This window comes from Oncorhynchus mykiss, chromosome 23, assembly GCF_057628025.1.
Source record: "Oncorhynchus mykiss isolate SJ-2025 chromosome 23, ASM5762802v1, whole genome shotgun sequence".
Classification (NCBI taxonomy): Eukaryota; Metazoa; Chordata; class Actinopteri; order Salmoniformes; family Salmonidae; genus Oncorhynchus; species Oncorhynchus mykiss.
In genome coordinates, this window is record NC_143044.1 from 1557427 (window position 1) to 1575865 (window position 18439).

At 44.0% G+C, this 18439-nt stretch overlaps 1 protein-coding gene across 4 annotated transcripts in view; it reads left to right on the forward strand.

Moving 5' to 3' along the window:
* LOC110502248 (peroxisome proliferator-activated receptor gamma coactivator-related protein 1) overlaps nt 1-18439 on the forward strand; it is a 34940-nt gene that overhangs the window by 5779 nt on the left and 10722 nt on the right. For all 4 annotated transcript variants that reach the window (XM_021580135.3, XM_090216540.1, XM_090216538.1 and 1 more), the window contains 9 exons: nt 199-336; nt 539-691; nt 4329-4409; nt 4653-6735; nt 6884-6937; nt 11814-11874; nt 12144-12211; nt 12528-13245; nt 17617-17811. In XM_021580135.3, coding sequence (XP_021435810.3) covers nt 199-336; nt 539-691; nt 4329-4409; nt 4653-6735; nt 6884-6937; nt 11814-11874; nt 12144-12211; nt 12528-13245; nt 17617-17811 — 3551 coding nt within the window. The remainder of the gene's footprint in view (nt 1-198; nt 337-538; nt 692-4328; nt 4410-4652; nt 6736-6883; nt 6938-11813; nt 11875-12143; nt 12212-12527; nt 13246-17616; nt 17812-18439) is intronic.

Consider the following 18439-nt stretch of genomic DNA (forward strand, 5'->3'; position numbering starts at 1 on the left):
ATGGAGCATGCTTAAAGTAAAAACTGTGAAAAATAAATACCACCCAGCCTGTCAAATGGCAAGATGAAGCTATCAATAACTACTGGATATACTTCAAATATGACTTAGACACGACTTGCTTAGGTGCTTGGGGGGCGATTTTTGGATCGTTTGACTGTCTCCGGGCTTACTGACCCAATCACCCCCTCCCCCCATCAGGTGGTGGATCTCCATGGGGGCCTGTCCAGTGAAAGCCTGGCCAGACTGGAGCTGGATACAGGAGAGGCCCTGGAGGCCCTCCACTGCTGTTTGGACCCCTCCATTCTGTCCATCTTTGAGGACACACCCTCAGGAGAGGTAAGGCCCCAAGGACAAAGGTCAAACCACGCCCTGTTTCCAATATAGTACACTACTTTACTTCAGACCAGAGACACATTTATGTAGTAATTTTACTTTTTTGGTAATTGTACAATAGTTCTAACTTTTAACAAACTTGTCTACTACTTAGCTGAATTGTGTGAATTTTTTTTCTTTCTGTTAATTAATTTTTCTCTCACAGAATAAATTTGGACTTGATGAGGTGAACCAGGCTACGCTTCTCACAGCTTTGACTGAAATCCTGGATAACGTGGACAATGAGAACATATCACACTTTGACACACTGTCAGACTCAGACCTACTGTCTGGCCAGAAACGTCGGGAACACTCTCCGGTGAGTCCTAATGCACACCATACACATAGGAACTGTGACCGTAATCCCTCTTTGACATACTGCCCGAATCTGAACTATTATCAGTTTAGGGAACACACCCCGTGAGTTCCCAGCTGGTCCTGGCCAATGTGCAAGCACAGCTTGCACTAGGCTTGGGCAGTGTACTGGGGTATATGGAAATGGCCCCATTGTGGTTTTTCAATACCGTTGAAACTATTTCTTTGAACTTTTTCTATATTTTAATATTTGTAGCTACTTAATCTTTCTAGCGTAAGCGTTCCGCTAGCGGAACCCCTCGACAACATTCCGCTGAAAAGGCAGCGCGGGAAATTAAAAAATATTTTGGGGAAATATGTTAATGTGTGAAAGTTGCAAGTTCAATACAGAAAATGAAAGATAAACATCTTGTTAATCTACCCATAGTGTCCGATTTAAAAAAAATAAAAAAATAAAAATAAATATATGCTTCACAGCGAAAGCACAACATATGTTAGGTCATAGCCAAGTCAAAAAAACACACAGCTGTTTTTCCAGCCAAAGATAGGAGTCACAAAAAGCAGAAATATAGATAAAATTAATCACTAACCTTTGATGATCTTCATCAAATTACACTCATAGGACATCATGTCACCCAATACATGTATGTTTTGTTCGATAATGTGCACATTTATAACCAAATATCTCAGTTTACATTGGCGCGTTACGTGCAGTAACGTTTTGATTCCAAAACATCCAGTGATTTTGCAGAAATACTCATAAAAATTGATAAAAGATACTAGTGTTATTCACAGAATTAGAGATGGACTTCTCCTTAATGCAACCGCTGTGTCAGATTTTTTAAACTTTATGGAAAAGGCATGATCTGAGAACGGCGCTAAGAGCCCAATCCAGCCAGAGAAATATCTGCCATTTTGCAGTCAACAGAAGGTAGAAATAACACTAAATATTCACTTACCTTTGATCTTCATCAGAAGACACTCCCAGGAATTCCAGTTCGACAATAAATGACTGATTTGTTCCATAAAGTTCCATCATTTATGTCCAAATAGCCACTTGTTGTTAGCGTGTTCAGCCCAGTAATCCATCTTCATGAGGCGTGAGCATTTAGTCCTGACAAAAACTCTAAGTTCCGTTACAGGTCGTAGAAACAAGTCAAACGATGTATTGAATCAATCTTTAGGATGTTTTTAACATAAAACATCAATGTCCCAACCGGAGAATTCCTATGAAGAAAAGCACTGGAACGAGAGGTTATTCTGTCGGGAGCCTGAGACACTCTGCCAGACCACTGAATCAAACAGGCCTCATGAGCCCCTCCTTTATAGTAGAATCCTCATTCACGTTTCTAAAGACGGTTGACATCTAGTGGAAGCCGTAGGAAGTGCAACTTTATCCATTGCCCACTGTGTATTGAAAAACTACAAACCTCCTATATCCCACTTCCTGGTTGGATTTTTCTCAGGTTTTCACCTGCCATATGAGTTCTGTTATTCTCACAGACATCATTCAAACAGTTTTAGAAACGTCAGTGTTTTCTATCCAATACTACTACTAATATGCATATATTCGCATCTGGGACAGAGTAGGAGGCAGTTACCTCTGGGCACGCTATTCATCCAAAAGTGAAAATGCTGCCCCCTATCCCAAAAAGGTTTTAACTTCTTGACGCTACCATCCCTTAAGCGGGATAATTGTCATCAGCAACCGCTGAATAGCATAGCGCCTCAGTCAAATAATATTACTAAAAATATTCATGAAATCACAAGTGCAATATTGCAAAACACAGTTTAGCCTTTTGTTAATCCACCTGTCGTCTCAGATTCTGAAATGATGCTTTACAGCGAAAGCAATCCAAGCAGTTGCAAGTTTATCGATCGCACAACAAAACATTAAGTACACTTAGCATCAGGTAACTTGGTCACAAATCAGAAAAGCAATCAAATTAATAGTTTACCTTTGATCTTCAGATGTTTTCACTCACGAGACTCCCAGTTACACAACAAATGTTCCTTTTGTTCCATTAAGATTATTTTTATACCCAAAATATCTCTGTTTGTTTGTCGCATTGTGTTCAGAAATCCACAGGAAAAAGTGGCAACGACAACGCAGACAAATTCCAAATAGTTTCCATAATGTCCACAGAAACATGTCAAATTTTTTTTTGAATCAATCCTCAGGTTGTTTTTAAAATATATAATTGATAATATACCAACCGCAAATGTCTTTCACAGTAGGAGAGGGAAAAGCAATACCTATCCAAACTATGTTGCGCGAGCAAAACTCATGTGACCACTTGACGCAATGTTATCGTTCTGGCTCATTTTTCTAAATAAAAGCCTGAAACTATGTCTGAAGACTGACACCTTGAGGAAGCGATAGGAAATAGGATTATGGTTGATATCCCTTTAAATGGAGCAATGGGAGGCTATGGAACATGGAGTTTTCAAAATAGAAGCCACTTCCTGTTTTGATTTTCCTCTGGGTTTCGCCTCTAATATCAGTTCTGTTATACACACAGACAATATTTTGACAGTTTTTTAAAACTTTTGTGTTTTCTATCCTAATCTGTAAATTTTTTGCATATTCTAGCATCTGGTCCTGAGAAATAAGCCGTTTACTTTGGGAACGTTATTTTTCCAAACATAAAAATAGTGCCCCCTGGCTTCAAAACGTTAAGTAAATACCTGCAGTCAACTTGTGCAATATGTTAGAAGATAACGCAGACTGTGATCTTCATTTAACCTGTCACATTATGAAGCTTTCCAATCTTCCCCTGTAACAGCTGAGACAGTACATGTGTTTTACACGCTTCAGCACTAGGCAGTCCCGTTCTGTGAGCTCGTGTGGCCTACCACTTTTCTGCGGAACCGTTGTTGCTCTTAGTTGTTCCACTTCACAATAACATTTACAGTTGACCAGGGCAGAAATTTGACTAAATTACTTGTTGGGAAGGTGGCATGGTACGGGGTTCAACGTTACTGAGCTCTAAAGTACGGCTGTTCTACTGCCAATGCTTGTCTATGGAGATTGCATGGCTTTTTGCACCAGTCGGCAACGGGTGTGGCTGAAATAGCTGAATCCACTAATTTGATGGCGTGTCCACATACTTTTGTGCATACATAGTGTATTTCTTATGCTTTTATCTTATTTTCCTGCGTGGAAAAATACGTTTAACTTGCTAGTTACCTAAGTGGCTGAATTAATAAGGTGACTGGGCATCATATTGTGTTGGCTTTCTGCCATGTTTGAGAAGTCAAAGCCCATTGGATGAGTTATCTGTACAGCTGCCACTGCTGTTTTTTAAAATTTATTTCTTTGCATTTTTTCTCCTGACATCTTTGCTGCAGTTCTCTTTTTCAAAACAAGATAATTAGCTCACTGAGGACTAGCATTTCTTTAGGATTTATAATTTGGATATGCCATGTAGTAGTGCATATGTCTTAGTCACTTGGTTGCAGAAGGTTGAATGGACACTGAGTATAATCTAGTGGAGGATAAGATTTAAGAAGCAAGGCTGTCTAAACTAATAGGCAACTGGAATTAATGACACCGGTTTATGCTTAAACTGTGCTGTGTTGATTCACTGTTGAGGTTGTCCTATGTGTGATTGTAATGTTTGTTTCTTCTCATATTGCAGCTGAGGAGAATGCTGTGCTTGTCCTGCTCGCCTCCAGAGAGAGAGACACTCTGCAACACACGACAGTTCTCCACAGGAAAGGTAGTTCATCTGCTTTCATTACCTCCCAGTTGTAAATGCATTAGACTGTATCACTTTAGTTATTTTGGTATTTTCATATTGACACATGCATAGGAAGTTCATGCAAATCATAATTATTGCTAGACATAACAAATAGTGTAGCTAGTGAGAAAGTCTGCATATACAGGTGGTCCAGGCATTTTAAACCTCCAAGCTGAACGGAGAAAGCCCCAGACGTTGACCTGATGTTTCCCCTCTATCTAGAGTCTCCCCAGGACACAGAAGTCTGTCCAGAGGAGTGACGGAGAGGAGGAAGAGGATGGAGAGCAAGAGTTCCTGAACTGGGATGGCCTGAACCTGCCTCTCCCACTGGCTCTGGAGCAGCACATGGAGGAAGAAGGCGAGGATGGAGTAAGCATGTCAGTGAGTCTAGGAGAGCTGGTCAGACATATGCACCCTTGCTGCATGGCCATGTGCATGGAGAATGGAGAAGGGGAAGAACAGATGCTGGCAGTGAAAAGGATACTGCTGGAGGTGGTGGACCAGGGAGCACATCGAGAATCTATATTTGCCCTCCCAGATATGGGCCTCTCCCTCTGTCATCCCTCTTTCTCCCTGTCTGGAGTAGAAGACTCGTCTGAAGCGGAGCAGAGGGTTCCAGATGAAGTTTTGGAGGCCGCCATTTTGGAGACGCCAGAGTCTGCGAATGATGATGTCGTAGTTGAGGATGACCCAGCAGAGGTGGCTGGCCCTTCTGACCCCGCAGTGACCCTGAGGTCAGAGGCAAGGGGTGAGAAGGTCATCAACAGGAAACCAAAGGAGGAGACTGCAGAGAGATGTCCGTCTCGTAGGAAAAGGAAACGGAAAAACAAAATGGAGAATTCACCTCCTGAAGTAACACCTGAACCTGACCAGGCAGAGGGGAGGGTCCTGAGGAGAGTATCCCAGGAATCCTCACCCCTCGAGCCTGTCAAGGAGACAACCAAACCAAAGAAAAAGGACAAGAACATGTCATTAACTTCCGCCATTTCTACGGCCGCCCCCGAGGCCCCAAAACACAAGACGAGTGTGACACATGCCGCTGAAACACAACGGCAGAGCCATGTGGAAGTCACCACCCTAGTACTGCCCACACAACCCAGCATTAAGGTCATCCCCGCCTCTGACCTGTTGCCAATGACTATGACCCCCGAGAAGGTCTCCCAACCAACCACAGCCTGCAGGAAGCCTCAATGCCCCCCAGCTTCTACAGCTAACCCAACTGCCCACCAGATGATGGAAGCCCCCCAGGCAATGACAATTAAAGCTCCCAGTGCCAACCCTGTATCAGTGGCCCCTCAGCCAATGATGCAGCTCAACGTTGCCCCCCTAGTGGCCCCCCAGGCGATCCCACAGCCCATTGAGGCCCCTCAGGCTATTGAACCCAAACCCAAGCCCCTGTCCCTCCAGCAGTACCGGCTGCTGCGCCAGCAGAAGAAACTTGCCCCCCTAGAGAGACTGGTGGACCAGAGCGTCAAGTGGCCCATCCTCCTTGAGGCCCCTACAGAGCTGCCCCCCATCCCCTGCCTCCCCACCCCCTCCTCCAGAGGCCCCCACCCCTCCCTGGGGAAGAATGATATGGAGGAAGTGAAAGCAGCCTGGCAGCCCATAGGGCCAGGAGCACCTCCTACACCTGAAGCCCTGCTGGTGCATCCTACTTACATGCAGTCCCCCAAATCATATTCCTCTAGCAAAGTTGCTAGTGCAAACGCGGCCCTTACCACCCCTCCCCAGCAAGCGGCTGTTCCTACTCCACAGTCATCTAAAGCTAGCCAACTCCAGCCCCTAATCTCTGCTATGCCTGCATCCAGTACTGTGAAGGTGATACCACCCCAGACCCTTTCTGTGAAGTGTTGTATACCCCAGGCCCCCCAGCTTGCACTCTCAAACCCCCTGCTCCAGTCTCAGTTACCATACTTGAAGCCCGTGGCCCTTATTAAAGGAGCCTATTCTAAAACCACTACAGCTGCTCACAGGTCCACCTTAATTGCTCCTATACCCCAAAAACACACCCTCGACGCTACTACTGTACCCAAGAGAACTTTAAACCCCAATGCTGCTGCTGTTTGTGTACAGAAACCTACCCCTGTTGCTCCTCTGAAGGTGGCTACTAATCTCCAGAAGGGAGTAGTTGCTCTGCCCCAGCCTAGGGTGCCTGAGCTACCTATCATCACTCCTGTGTCTACCCCAGCCAAGCCCTCCAACGCCCAGGCCTTCAAACCTCCAGTGAGGTGTTCTCCAGCCCAGGAAGCCCCCAAAGCCAAGAGTCCTACTCAGGAGCTGATGGAGGCCTTCACCATTGAAATCGGTGAGAGGATATACTGAATTTACTATTGAGCCTCTGGTTGCTTGGATGCCACATCCGTAGAGCAATTACAAGCATGTAAAGTGTTTTCCCCTGGCTGTAGTTGTTGTGGTTTATTGGTATGGTAGTGAGTGGTTGTTCTCTCTCACAGGTATTGAAGCTGCAGACCTCACCAGCCTGCTGGAGCAGTTTGAAGAGACACAAGGTGAGTGATATGGACTCGGAGCTATTGACACGAGTTCTCTCTGGCTGTAGGGGAAACCGTAAAAAAAAAATTAAGTAGTTTGCCATTTCTTTGCCATTTCCATTTCAAATGTGACAAAGTACCGAAAAATAGCATTTCTGTTAGAAAACAGCCAGGAATTCTGTGCCGATTTTTATTTTTGATATTTTTTTATAGAATAATGACAATTACAACAATACTGAATGAACACTTATTTTAACTTAATACATCAATAAAATCAATTTAGCTTCAAATAAATAATGAAACACGTTCAATGTGGTTTAAATAATGCAAAAACAAAGTTTTGGAGAAAGTAAAAGTGCAATATGTGCTATGTAAGAAAGCAAACGTTTCACTTCCTTGCTCAGAACATGAGAACATATGAAAGCTGGTGGTTCCATTTAACATGAGTCTTCAATATTCCCAGGTAAGAAGTTTTAGGTTGTAGTTATTATAGGAATTATAGGACTATTTGGATGTTCTTATAGGCACTTTAGTATTGCCAGTGTAACAGTATAGCTTCCGTCCCTCTCCTCGCTCCTCCCTGGGCTTGAACCAGCAACACAACGACAACAGCCACCATCGAAGCAGCGTTACCCATGCAGAGCAAGGGAAACAACCACCCCAAGGCTCAGAGCGAGTGAAGTTTAAAATGCAATTAGCGCGCGCTAACTAGCTAGCTATTTCACCTCGGTTACACCAGCCCCATCTCGGGAGTTGATAGACTTGAAGTCATAAACAGCTTGACGCACAACAAAGAGCTGCTGGCAAAACGCACGAAAGTGCTGTTTGAATGAATGTTTACGCGCCTGCTTCTGCCTACCACTGCTCAGTCAGATACTTAGATACTAGTATGCCTGTATGCTCAGTCACATTATATGCAACGCAGGACATGCTAGATAATATCTAGTAATATCATCAACCATGTGTAGTTAACTAGTGATTATGATTGATTGTTTTTTATAAGATAAGTTTAATGCTAGCTAGCAACTTACCTTGGCTTACTGCATTCGCGTAACAGGCAGTGTGGAGTGTAACGAGAGGCAGGTTATTGCATTGGACTAGTAAACTGTAAGGTTGCAAGGTTGGATCCCCCGAGCTGACAAGGTGAAAATCTGTCTTTCTGCCCCTGAACGAGGCAGTTAACCCACCGTTCCTAGGCCGTCATTGAAAATAAGAATGTGTTCTTAACTGACTTGCCTAGTTAAATAAAGGTATACATTTTTTTTTTTTATCAGCAAATCGGCGCCCAAAAATACCAATTTCCGATTTTTATGAGAACGTGAAATCGGCCCTAATTAATCGACCATTCCGATTAACCGGTCGACCTCTAGTCTCCAGGATCACTTTCACTGGATTGTGTGATAGAAAAGCGGGGTGAAGGGTTGCAGAGCAGGGCTACCTCTGGCCTTAATTGACTGATGAGATGGTTGGAGGAATTTAGTGCCAAGACTCTTATGGTCCTTAAGAATTTAACCCAAGCATTTGGCTTTGCAGGTCGATCTGGAACGTGCTCACTTAGGTGTTTTGGTGCAGGTTAGGAGCTTGAGAAGCAGCGCTAGACATTGTCTTTATTATTCATGGGTTATCTAGAGGGGCGTTCATACTTTGGTTTTGAGAACCACATTTTCCTTTGGTTAGTGAGGATGCTGGTTAAGTCTTGTCATGTAGAAACATCCCATTATCAACTGTTCACATGTAAGGAGCATTCTCAGTAGGTTATCAGTATGTCCTTCCTGGAGGCCTTTCTGTGTTTTAGCCTAGTTTTTCCATTCCAACACACTAAGACAAATGAACTCATTGTTGGTTACTTCATATACTGTTTTATGGTGGTGTATATTCTACACATGAACATGGTGGTGACATGATCTAATCTAGCTACGTGCCACCTCTGGCATTTTAGAAAGCATTGGTTTTCAGGTCCAAACATTGAGGTGTCAGTTGGAAACATGGGATATGGCTGTTTCAGGAGATGGATTTTGAGAACACTATGCTTTTTAGTAACCTGTTCCCATGTAATTATCCCCAAGGAGGAAATTGGGTTAACATTTTCTACCATTACTACTTTAATGTGTGAAGGTGCTGCGTAGTGAAATCAAATTGTATTCGTCAACAACAGGTTGTAGAATAACAGTGAAATGCTTCTTTACGGGCCCTTCCCAACAATGCAGAGAATGAAAATAAAGAAATAATAGGGAAATTATAACGCATAATAATAATAATAATAATAATAATAATAATAATAATAATAATAATAATAATGAGTAAAAATAACTTGGCTATATACACAGAGTACCAGTACCGAGTCAATGTTCAGGGCTACAAGGTAATTTTGGTAGATACAGTTGATGTCGGAAGTTTACATACTTTCGCCAAATACATTTACTCAGTTTTTCACAATTCCTGACGATTAATCCCAGTAAAGATTCCCTGTCTTAGGTCAGTTAGGATCACCACTTTATTTTAAGAATGTGGAATGTCAGAATAATAGTAGAGGATTATTTATATCAGCTTTTATTTCTGTCATCACATTCCCAGTGGGTCAGAAGTTTACATGCACTCAATTAATACTTCAAACCAAAGTTTATTTGTCACGTGCGCTGAATACAACAGGTGAAATGCTTACTTACAGGCTCTAACCAATAGTGCAAAAAAGGTGTTAGGTAAATAATAGGTAGGTAAAGAAATTAAACAACAGTAAAAAGACAGGCTATATACTGTAGCGAGGCTACATATATGATGAACAGAGAGTAGCAGTAGCGTAAAGGAGTGGGTGGCAGGACGCAATGCAGATAGCCCGCTTAGCCAATGTGCAGGAGCACTGGTTGGTCGGCCCAATTGAGGTAGTATGTACATGAATGTATAGTTAGTGGCTATGCAAATATGATTAACAGAGAGTAGCAGCAGCTTAAAAGGAGGGGTTGGGGGGGGCACACTGCAAATAGTCCGGGTAACCATTTGATTACCTGTTCAGGAGTCATATGGCTTGGGGGTAAAAGCTGTTGAAGCCTTTTTGTCCTAGACTTGGCACTCCGGTTCCGCTTGCCGTGCGGTAGTAGAGAGAACAGTCTATGGCTGGGGTATTTGACCATTTTTAGGGCCCTCCTCTGATACTGCCTGGTGTAGAGGTCCTGGATGGCAGGCAGCTTATCCCCAGTGATGTACTGGGCCGTACGCACTACCCTCTGTAGTGCCTTGAGATCAGATCCCAAGCAGTTGCCGCACCAAGTGGTGATGCAGTCAGGATGCTCTCAATTGTGCAGCTGTAGGACTTTTTGAGGATCTGAGGGCCCATGCCAAGTCTTTTTAGCCTCTTGAGTGGATGAGGCATTGTCATTGCCACGATTGATTCGTGATGTCGACACTGAGGTACTTGAAGATCTCGACCTGCTCCACTACAGACCTGTAATGTGAATGGTGGCGTCCTCGGCCCCTCAATTCTTGGAGTCCACGATCAGCTCATTTTATCTTTCTGGCGTTAAGGGGGAGGTTGTTGTCTTGAGACCACACTGCCAGGTCTCTGACCAACTCCCTATTGGCTGTCTCATCGTTGTCGGTGATCAGGCCTTCCACCGTTGTGTCTTCAGCAAAGACATTGCGCTGCAATGCAGTCGTTGGTGAACTGGAAGTACAGGAGAGGACTAAGCATGCACCCCTGAAAGGCCCCTGTGTTGAGGGTCAGTGTGGCAGATCTGTTGTTGCCTACCCTCACCACCTGATGGTGGCCCGTCAGGAAGTCCAGTATCCAGTTACAGAGGGAGGTGTCCCAGGTTCCTTAGCTTAGTGATGAGCTTGAAGGACACTGGTGTTTAACGCTGAGCTGTAGTCAATGAACAGTTTCTCACTTAGGTGTTCCTCTTGTCCAGGTGGTAGTGCAATTAAGATTGCGTCATCTGTGGATCTGTTGGGGCAGTATACAAATTGGAGTGGATACAGGGTGTCTGGGATGATGGTGTTGTGAGTCATGACCAGACTTTTGAAGCATTTTATGGCTACAGGTAGTCATTTAGACAGGTTACCTTGGTGTTCTTTGGCACATGGACTATGGTGGTCTGCTTGAAACAGGGAGCATTTAAAAATGTCAGTGAAGACAATTGCAAACTGGTCAGCTCATGGTAATCCATCTGGCCCTGTGAATGTTAACCAGTTTGCCTTGCTCGCATAGGCTATGGCGAGCGTGTTCACACAGGTGTCTGGAACAGCTGGTGATTTCATGTATGTTTGTCCTGTATTGAGGCTTTGCCTGTTTGATGGCTTGTCATGGCGGGATTTCTTATAAGCGTCTGGATTAGTGTCCTGCTCCTTGAAAGCGGCAGCTCTAGCCTTTAGCATAGTCCAAATGTTGCCTGTAATCCATTGCTTCTGGTACGTACGTTCACTCTGTGGTCGATGCACTTATTAATGAAGACAGATCTGCTAAACACCTCAATGCAATTGGATGAATCCCGGAACATATTCCAGTCTGTGCTAGCAAAACAGTCCTGTTGCTTAGTCAGGGCAGCTGGTATGTGGTCATGTCGGCTGAGCTGCTGGAGTTCTGCCCTGTCCACAATTCCATTTAACTCGCACACCGCTGCCTTTCTCTGGCTGGAAGTACAGGCCCCCAGCTAGAACAAGGAGCCAGGTGTGTTTGTGTCGGCCCCTACATTGGCGCGTGTGTAATGACTCCACAACTGACTAGTCCAGGCCTAGCAAATTGGCTGAAACCTCCATGTAGATGTCCAGAAATCTAAATTATATAATGGAAACAAGTCCGTATGAATGTTTTGTTGGTGGAGAATGGTTGCTGTGCTCCCCTACCCCCTTCATCCTTTTACTCATCCAGCTTTTACTCATGCTTTCTCTTCCCCCCCTCCAGCAAAAGAGGAGCAGTGTGTTCCGGAGGTCTCTGGTAGAGCAGCCGCTGTAGGAAACTCTAGGTGAGTTACCCTACAGCCCCATGCTGCTTTGGGTCGGTATGTGTGTGTGAATGGAGGGCCTTCGCCAAGACCTACCGCAAACCGAAGACCTTGACTTCTGACCCCACAATGGGCCAAGCGCTCAACCATTTTCTATTTGTTTCTGTTCAGCAGTTCGAAAATGTTCTACTGTCTTCGTCTGTGTGGTTTTTCTGGACTAAGCCATAGGCTCCCTCTTAGAATGTACATGTTCAATAAAGCACTGTGTTGAAGGTTTGTTTCTATCACAGTTTGGCGCCGCCATGTGATAGGACCCCTGTGGAGAGAGTCCGAGCGCACGACCTGACAGGCACTGCAGGTACGAACTGTTGTACACACACTGGTCACCCTGTTAGCTGCTAATGGTAATTTTATAGTGCAAATGCTAATCACAAAACAATCACCCTGTACATTGCTAATAATACACTGCTAACATACTAAAAAACAAGGAAGAAGTTTACACCACTAACCTATATCGCACTGTCACTCAATGGAGTAAATGAAAAGTTACCTGCTTCTCTTGGTAAAATGATTTATATCCATTTGTCTTATGAAATCTACCTTCAAATGGCTGCCAGAGGTATTCTTCTTCAGATGGAACAGTAGCTGACTACTTTGTTCCCATCTCTTACCAGGTCTGACTCCTCCAGCTACCCCTCCTCACCAGATGTGGATGCCCCTGGTCCCAGTTGCCCTCCTTGGTAAGAGTCGAGCCACTGAGGCCCCCAAATCATCGCCCTCCAAGGCAATCCAGATTGACGCACGGCCCCTGCCCTCCAACAAGCTTCAGAGCAAGCCCCCCAGCCCCCCTATAACTCCCACCCCCAATCCAGTGTCTCTCACCCTGGCCTTCTCAGACCACGACTACTCCCTCCTTCAGAAGGAACCCACGGCTATTGCAAGAGAGCCAGGCAGGCGCTGGAATGTCAAACAGCAAGCAGCCATCACCATCGAGCCACTTGGCAGCAACACTAGCTGGGTACCGCAGAGTATCCCTGCCCCCTCCCTCCAAACCCTCACAACTGCCCTCGGTACGAAGAACCATCAGGCCCCCCTAGGTCCCCAGCCCCTGGATGTAAAGACTGACAGGACTAGCTCTGTGCTGGAGACCCCTGATGCCTCTCCCACCAGGCTGATGGACCAGGCTGGTCCCCTGGAGAGGAGTCCCAAGGCAGGGAGGTCTTACCGGGGCTACAATAATACCTTCTCCCCCAGGCCTAGCCCAAGCCCCAGGGAAGGAAAGCGAGGAAGGAGGAGGAAAAGGAGAATCCACCGTTCCTCCAGCCCCGACTCTACTGACTCTGAGTCGGACTCCTCTTCTCAGTCTAGATCTCGCTCTCTACTCAGGAAGAGGTGAGATGCTCATCTCCTCTTTTATTTCTGTCTTTATAGCTATTTGTCCCACCTGTCACTGGGCAAGGCGGTGTCCTCTAATGGCACAGAGTCTTATATCTGGCAGGGGAAAAGAGAATGTCATTATTCATCCCAGTCATCTCTATTCAGTGAGGAAAAAGGCTGGTTCATGGGCACAGATTAGAGGTCGACTGATCATGAATTTTTAACGCCGATACCGATTATTGGTGGACGAAGAAAGCCGATACCGATTTAATCGGGCGTTTTTCAAAAATATATCTTTCTGTAATAATGACAATTACAAATCAAATCAAATTTATTTATATAGCCCTTCGTACATCAGCTGATATCTCAAAGTGCTGTACAGAAACCCAGCCTAAAACCCCAAACAGCAAGCAATGCAGGTGTAGAACAATACTGAATGAACAATGAACCCTTTTATTTTAACTTAATATAATACATAAATAACATCTATTTAGTCTCAAATAAATAATGAAACATGTTCAATTTGGTTTAAATAATGCAAAAACAGTGTTGGAGAAGGAAGTGCAATATATGCCATGTACATTTAAAAAAAAAAAAAAATGTTTAAAAGCTAACGTTTAAGTTCCTTGCTCAGAACATATGAATGCTGGTGGTTCAATATTCCCAGTTAAGAAGTTTTTGGTTGTAATTACTATAGGAATTATGACGTGTCGAATATTTCTCTAAACCATTTTTACACTGCTCAAAAAAATAAAGGAACACTTAAACAACACAATTTAACTCCAAGTCAATCACACTTCTGTGAAATCAAACTGTCCACTTAGGTTGCAACACTGATTGACAATACATTTCACATGCTGTTGTGCAAATGGAATAGACAACAGGTGGAAATTATAGGCAATTAGCAAGACACCCACAATAAAGAGTGGTTCTGCAGGTGGTGACCACAGACCACTTCTCAGTTCTTATGCTTCCTGGCTGATGTTTTGGTCACTTTTGAATGCTGGCGGTGCTTTCACTCTAGTGGTAGCATGAGACGGAGTCTACAACCCACACAAGTGGCTCAGGTAGTGCAGCTCATCCAGGATGGCACATCAATGCGAGCTGTGGCAAGAAGGTTTGCTGTGTCTGTCAGCGTAGTGTCCAGAGCACGGAGGCACTACCAGGAGACAGGCCAGTACATCAGGAGACACATCAGGAGACGTGGAGGACAACAACCCAGCAGCAGGACCGCTACCTCCGCCTTTGTGCAAGGAGGAGCACTGCCAGAGCCCTGCAAAATAACCTCCAGCAGGCCACAAATGTGCATGTGTCTGCTCAAACGGTCAGAAACAGACTCCATGAGGGTGGTATGAGGGCCCGACGTCCACAGGTGGGGGTTGTGCTTACAGCCCAACACCGTGCAGGACGTTTGGCATTTGCCAGAGATCACCAAGATTGGCAAATTCGCCACTGGCGCCCTGTGCTCTTCACAGATGAAAGCAGGTTCACACTGAGCACATGTGACAGAGTCTGGAGACGCCGTGGAGAACGTTCTGCTGCCTGCAACATCCTCCAGCATGACCGGTTTGGCGGTGGGTCAGTCATGGTGTGGGGTGGCATTTCTTTGAGGGGCCGCACAGCCCTCCATGTGCTCGCCAGAGGTAGCCTGACTGCCATTAGGTGCCGAGATGAGATCCTCAGACCCCTTGTGAGACCATATGCTGGTGCGGTTGGCCCTGGGTTCCTCCTAATGCAAGACAATGCTAGACCTTATGTGGCTGGAGTGTGTCAGCAGTTCCTGCAAGAGGAAGGCAATGATGCTATGGACTGGCCCGCCCTTTCCCCAGACCTGAATCCAATTGAGCACATCTGGGACATGTCTCGCTCCATCCACCAATGCCACGTTGCACCACAGACTGTCCAGGAGTTGGCGGATGCTTTAGTCCAGGTCTGGGAGGAGATCCCTCAGGAGACCATCTGCCACCTCATCAGGAGAATGTCCAGGTGTTGTAAGGAGGTCATACAGGCACGTGGAGGCCACACACACTACTGAGCCTCATTTTGACTTGTTTTAAGGACATTACATCAAAGTTGGATCAGCCTGTAGTGTGGTTTTCCACTTTCATTTTGAGTGTGACTCCAAATCCAGACCTCCATGGGTTGATAAATTTGATTTCCATTGATAATTTGTGTGATTTTGTTGTCAGCACATTCAACTATGTAAAGAAAAAAGTATTTAATAAGAATATTTCATTCAAATCTAGGATGTTATTTTAGTGTTCCCTTTTATTTTTTTGAGCAGTGTATTTTATATACCTTTGACTATTGGATGTTCTAATAGGCACTTTAGTATTGCCAGCCTAATCTCGGGAGTTGATAGGCTTGAAGTCATAAACAGCACTGTGCTTCAAGGTTTGCTAAGTGCTGCTCGAATGAATGAATGCTTACGAGCCTGCTGCTGCCTACCACCGCTCAGACTGCTCTATCAAATATCAAATCATAAACTTAATCATAATAAACACACAGAAATACGAGCCTTTGGTCATTAATATGATCAAATCCGGAAAATATCATTTTGAAAACAAAACGATTATTCTTTCAGTGAAATACGGAACCGTTCCGTATTTTGAAGAACGGGTGGCAACCCTAAGTCTAAATATTGCTGTTACATTGCACAACCTTCAATGTTATGTAAAATTCTACCAAATTAATATGGTCTTTGTTAGGAAGAAACACAGTTCGCAATGAGCCAGGCAGCCCAAACTGCTGCATAAACCCTGACTCTGCTTGCACTGAACGCAAGAGAAGTGACACAATTTCACTAGTTAATATTGCCTGCTAACATGAACTCCTTAACTAAATATGCAGGTTTAAAAATATATAACTTCTTTGTATTGATTTTTAAGAAAGGCATTGATGTTTACGGTTAGGTACATATGTGCAGCAAACATGCTTTTTTCACAAAGGTGCTTCTGTTAAATCATCACCCGTTTGGCAAAGTTGAAGTAGGCTGTGATTTGATGATAAATTAATTATTATATGCAATGCAGGACAAGCTAGTTAACTGCAGATGGTTGATATTACTAGGTTATCTGGTGATTATGTGAAGATTGTTTTTTATAAGGTAAGTTTAATGTTAGCTAGCAAATGACCATGGCTCATTGCAGCCACATGGTCCTTTTGACGCTGGACTCACGTGATAGGTGGTCAGCCTGCCACGCAGTTTCCTCATGGATTGTAATGTAATCTGTGTCCAAAAAGGCCGATTACCAATTGTTATGAAAACTTTAAATTGGCCCTAATTAATCGCCATGGCGACTAATCGGTCGACCTCTAGCACAGATGAATTTGTATCTGTTTTGAACAAATACAGTATCAGTCAAAAGGATTTTTCTTTATTTTTTACTATTTTCTACATTGTAGAATAATAGTGAAGACATCAAAACTATGAAATAACACATATGGAATAATGTAGTAACCAAAAACAAAAGTGTTTTAAAAATCTAAATATATTTGAGATTCTTCAAAGTAGCCACCCTTTGCCTTGATGACAGCTTTACAAACTCTTGGTATACTCTCAACCAGCTCAATGAGGTAGTCACCTGGAATGCATTTCAATTAACAGGTGTGCCTTGTTAAGTTCATTTATGGTATTTATTTCCTCAATGCGTTTGAGCCAATCAGTTCTGTTGACAAGATAGGGGTGGTATACAGAAGATAGCCCAATTTGGTATAAGACCAAGTCCATATTATGACAAGAACAGCTCAAATAAGCAAAGAGAAATGACAGTCCATCATTACTTTAAGACAAGGTCAGTCAATTGTCTTCAAGTGCAGTTGCAAAAACCATCAAGTGCTATGATGGAACTGGCTCTCATGAGGACCGCCACAGAAAAAGGAAGACCCAAAGTCCTCTGCAGCAGAGTTAACAAGTTAATTAGTTACCAGCCTCAAATAGCAGCCCAGATAAATGCTTGAGTTCAAGTAACAGACACATCTCAACATCAACAGAGGAGACTGTGGGAACTAGGCATTCATGGTCGAATTGCTGCAAAGAAACCACTACTAAAGAACACAAATAAGAAGAGGAGACTTGCTTGGGGCAAGAAACACAATCAATGGACATTAGACTGGTGGAAATCGGTCCTTTTGGTCTGAGTCCAAATTTGAGATTTTTGGTTACAACCACTGTCTTTCATTTGTTTAACACTTTTTTTGGGGGGTTACTACATGATTCCATTCTGTCCCCCCCCCCCCCCCCCCCCCCTCCATCTGCTACCAATGTAGCAATCAAAAAGGTGATGTCATTGGCTTAAACCAATATGACTAATGGCGATATCCAGTCCATCCTAATATGACATTACTGACAGATTCCCTTCTCCTTCCCGTTCATCTCTCCTCCAGGTACAGGCCCCGTCACTCTGATAGCAGCTTCAGTGCCTCATCTGGCTCCTCTTCTCGTTCCTCCTCTCCTTCCCTGGACTGCTTTCCAAGGCGGCGGCGATATTCCTACTCCTCTTCCCGATCAAGATCATGGAGTAGGTCCCGTTCCCGCTCTCCCCACAGACGGGCGTGGAGTAGATGCAGCAGACAACGCAGGTAATTTAAGCACTTTCCTCATAAACAACCATGAGTTTCATTTTTTTCTATGGTATTGGTCAGTTCAAATTAACAAAAAATGCATGCAGTGCAGTCAGATCAGTGTATGTTTTCCTGACTACTTGGGATAGGATAACATAATTTACAGTGCATTCGTAAAGTATTCAGCCCCCTTGACTTTTTCCACATTTTGTTACGTTACAGCCTTATTCTAAAATGTATTAAATTGTTTTTTCCCATACCCCATAATGACAAAGCAAAAACTGTTTTTTTAGAAATGTTTGCAAAATTATAAAAAATGAAATATAAAATGTACGTAAGTATTAAGACCTCTTTACTCATTGTTTTGTTGAAGCACCTTTGGCAGCGATTACAGCCTTGAGTCTTCTTGGGTATGAAGCTACAAGCTTGGCACACCTGTATTTGGGGAGTTTCTCCCATTCTTCTTTGCAGATCCTCAAGGTCTGTCAGGTTGGATGGGGAGCGTCACTGCACAGCTATTTTCAGGTCTCTCCAGAGATGTTTGATTGGGTTCAAGTCCTGACTCTGGCTGGTCAACTCAAAGACATTCAGAGACTTGTCCCAAAGCCACTCCTGCATTGTGTTGGCTATGTGTTTAGGGTCATTG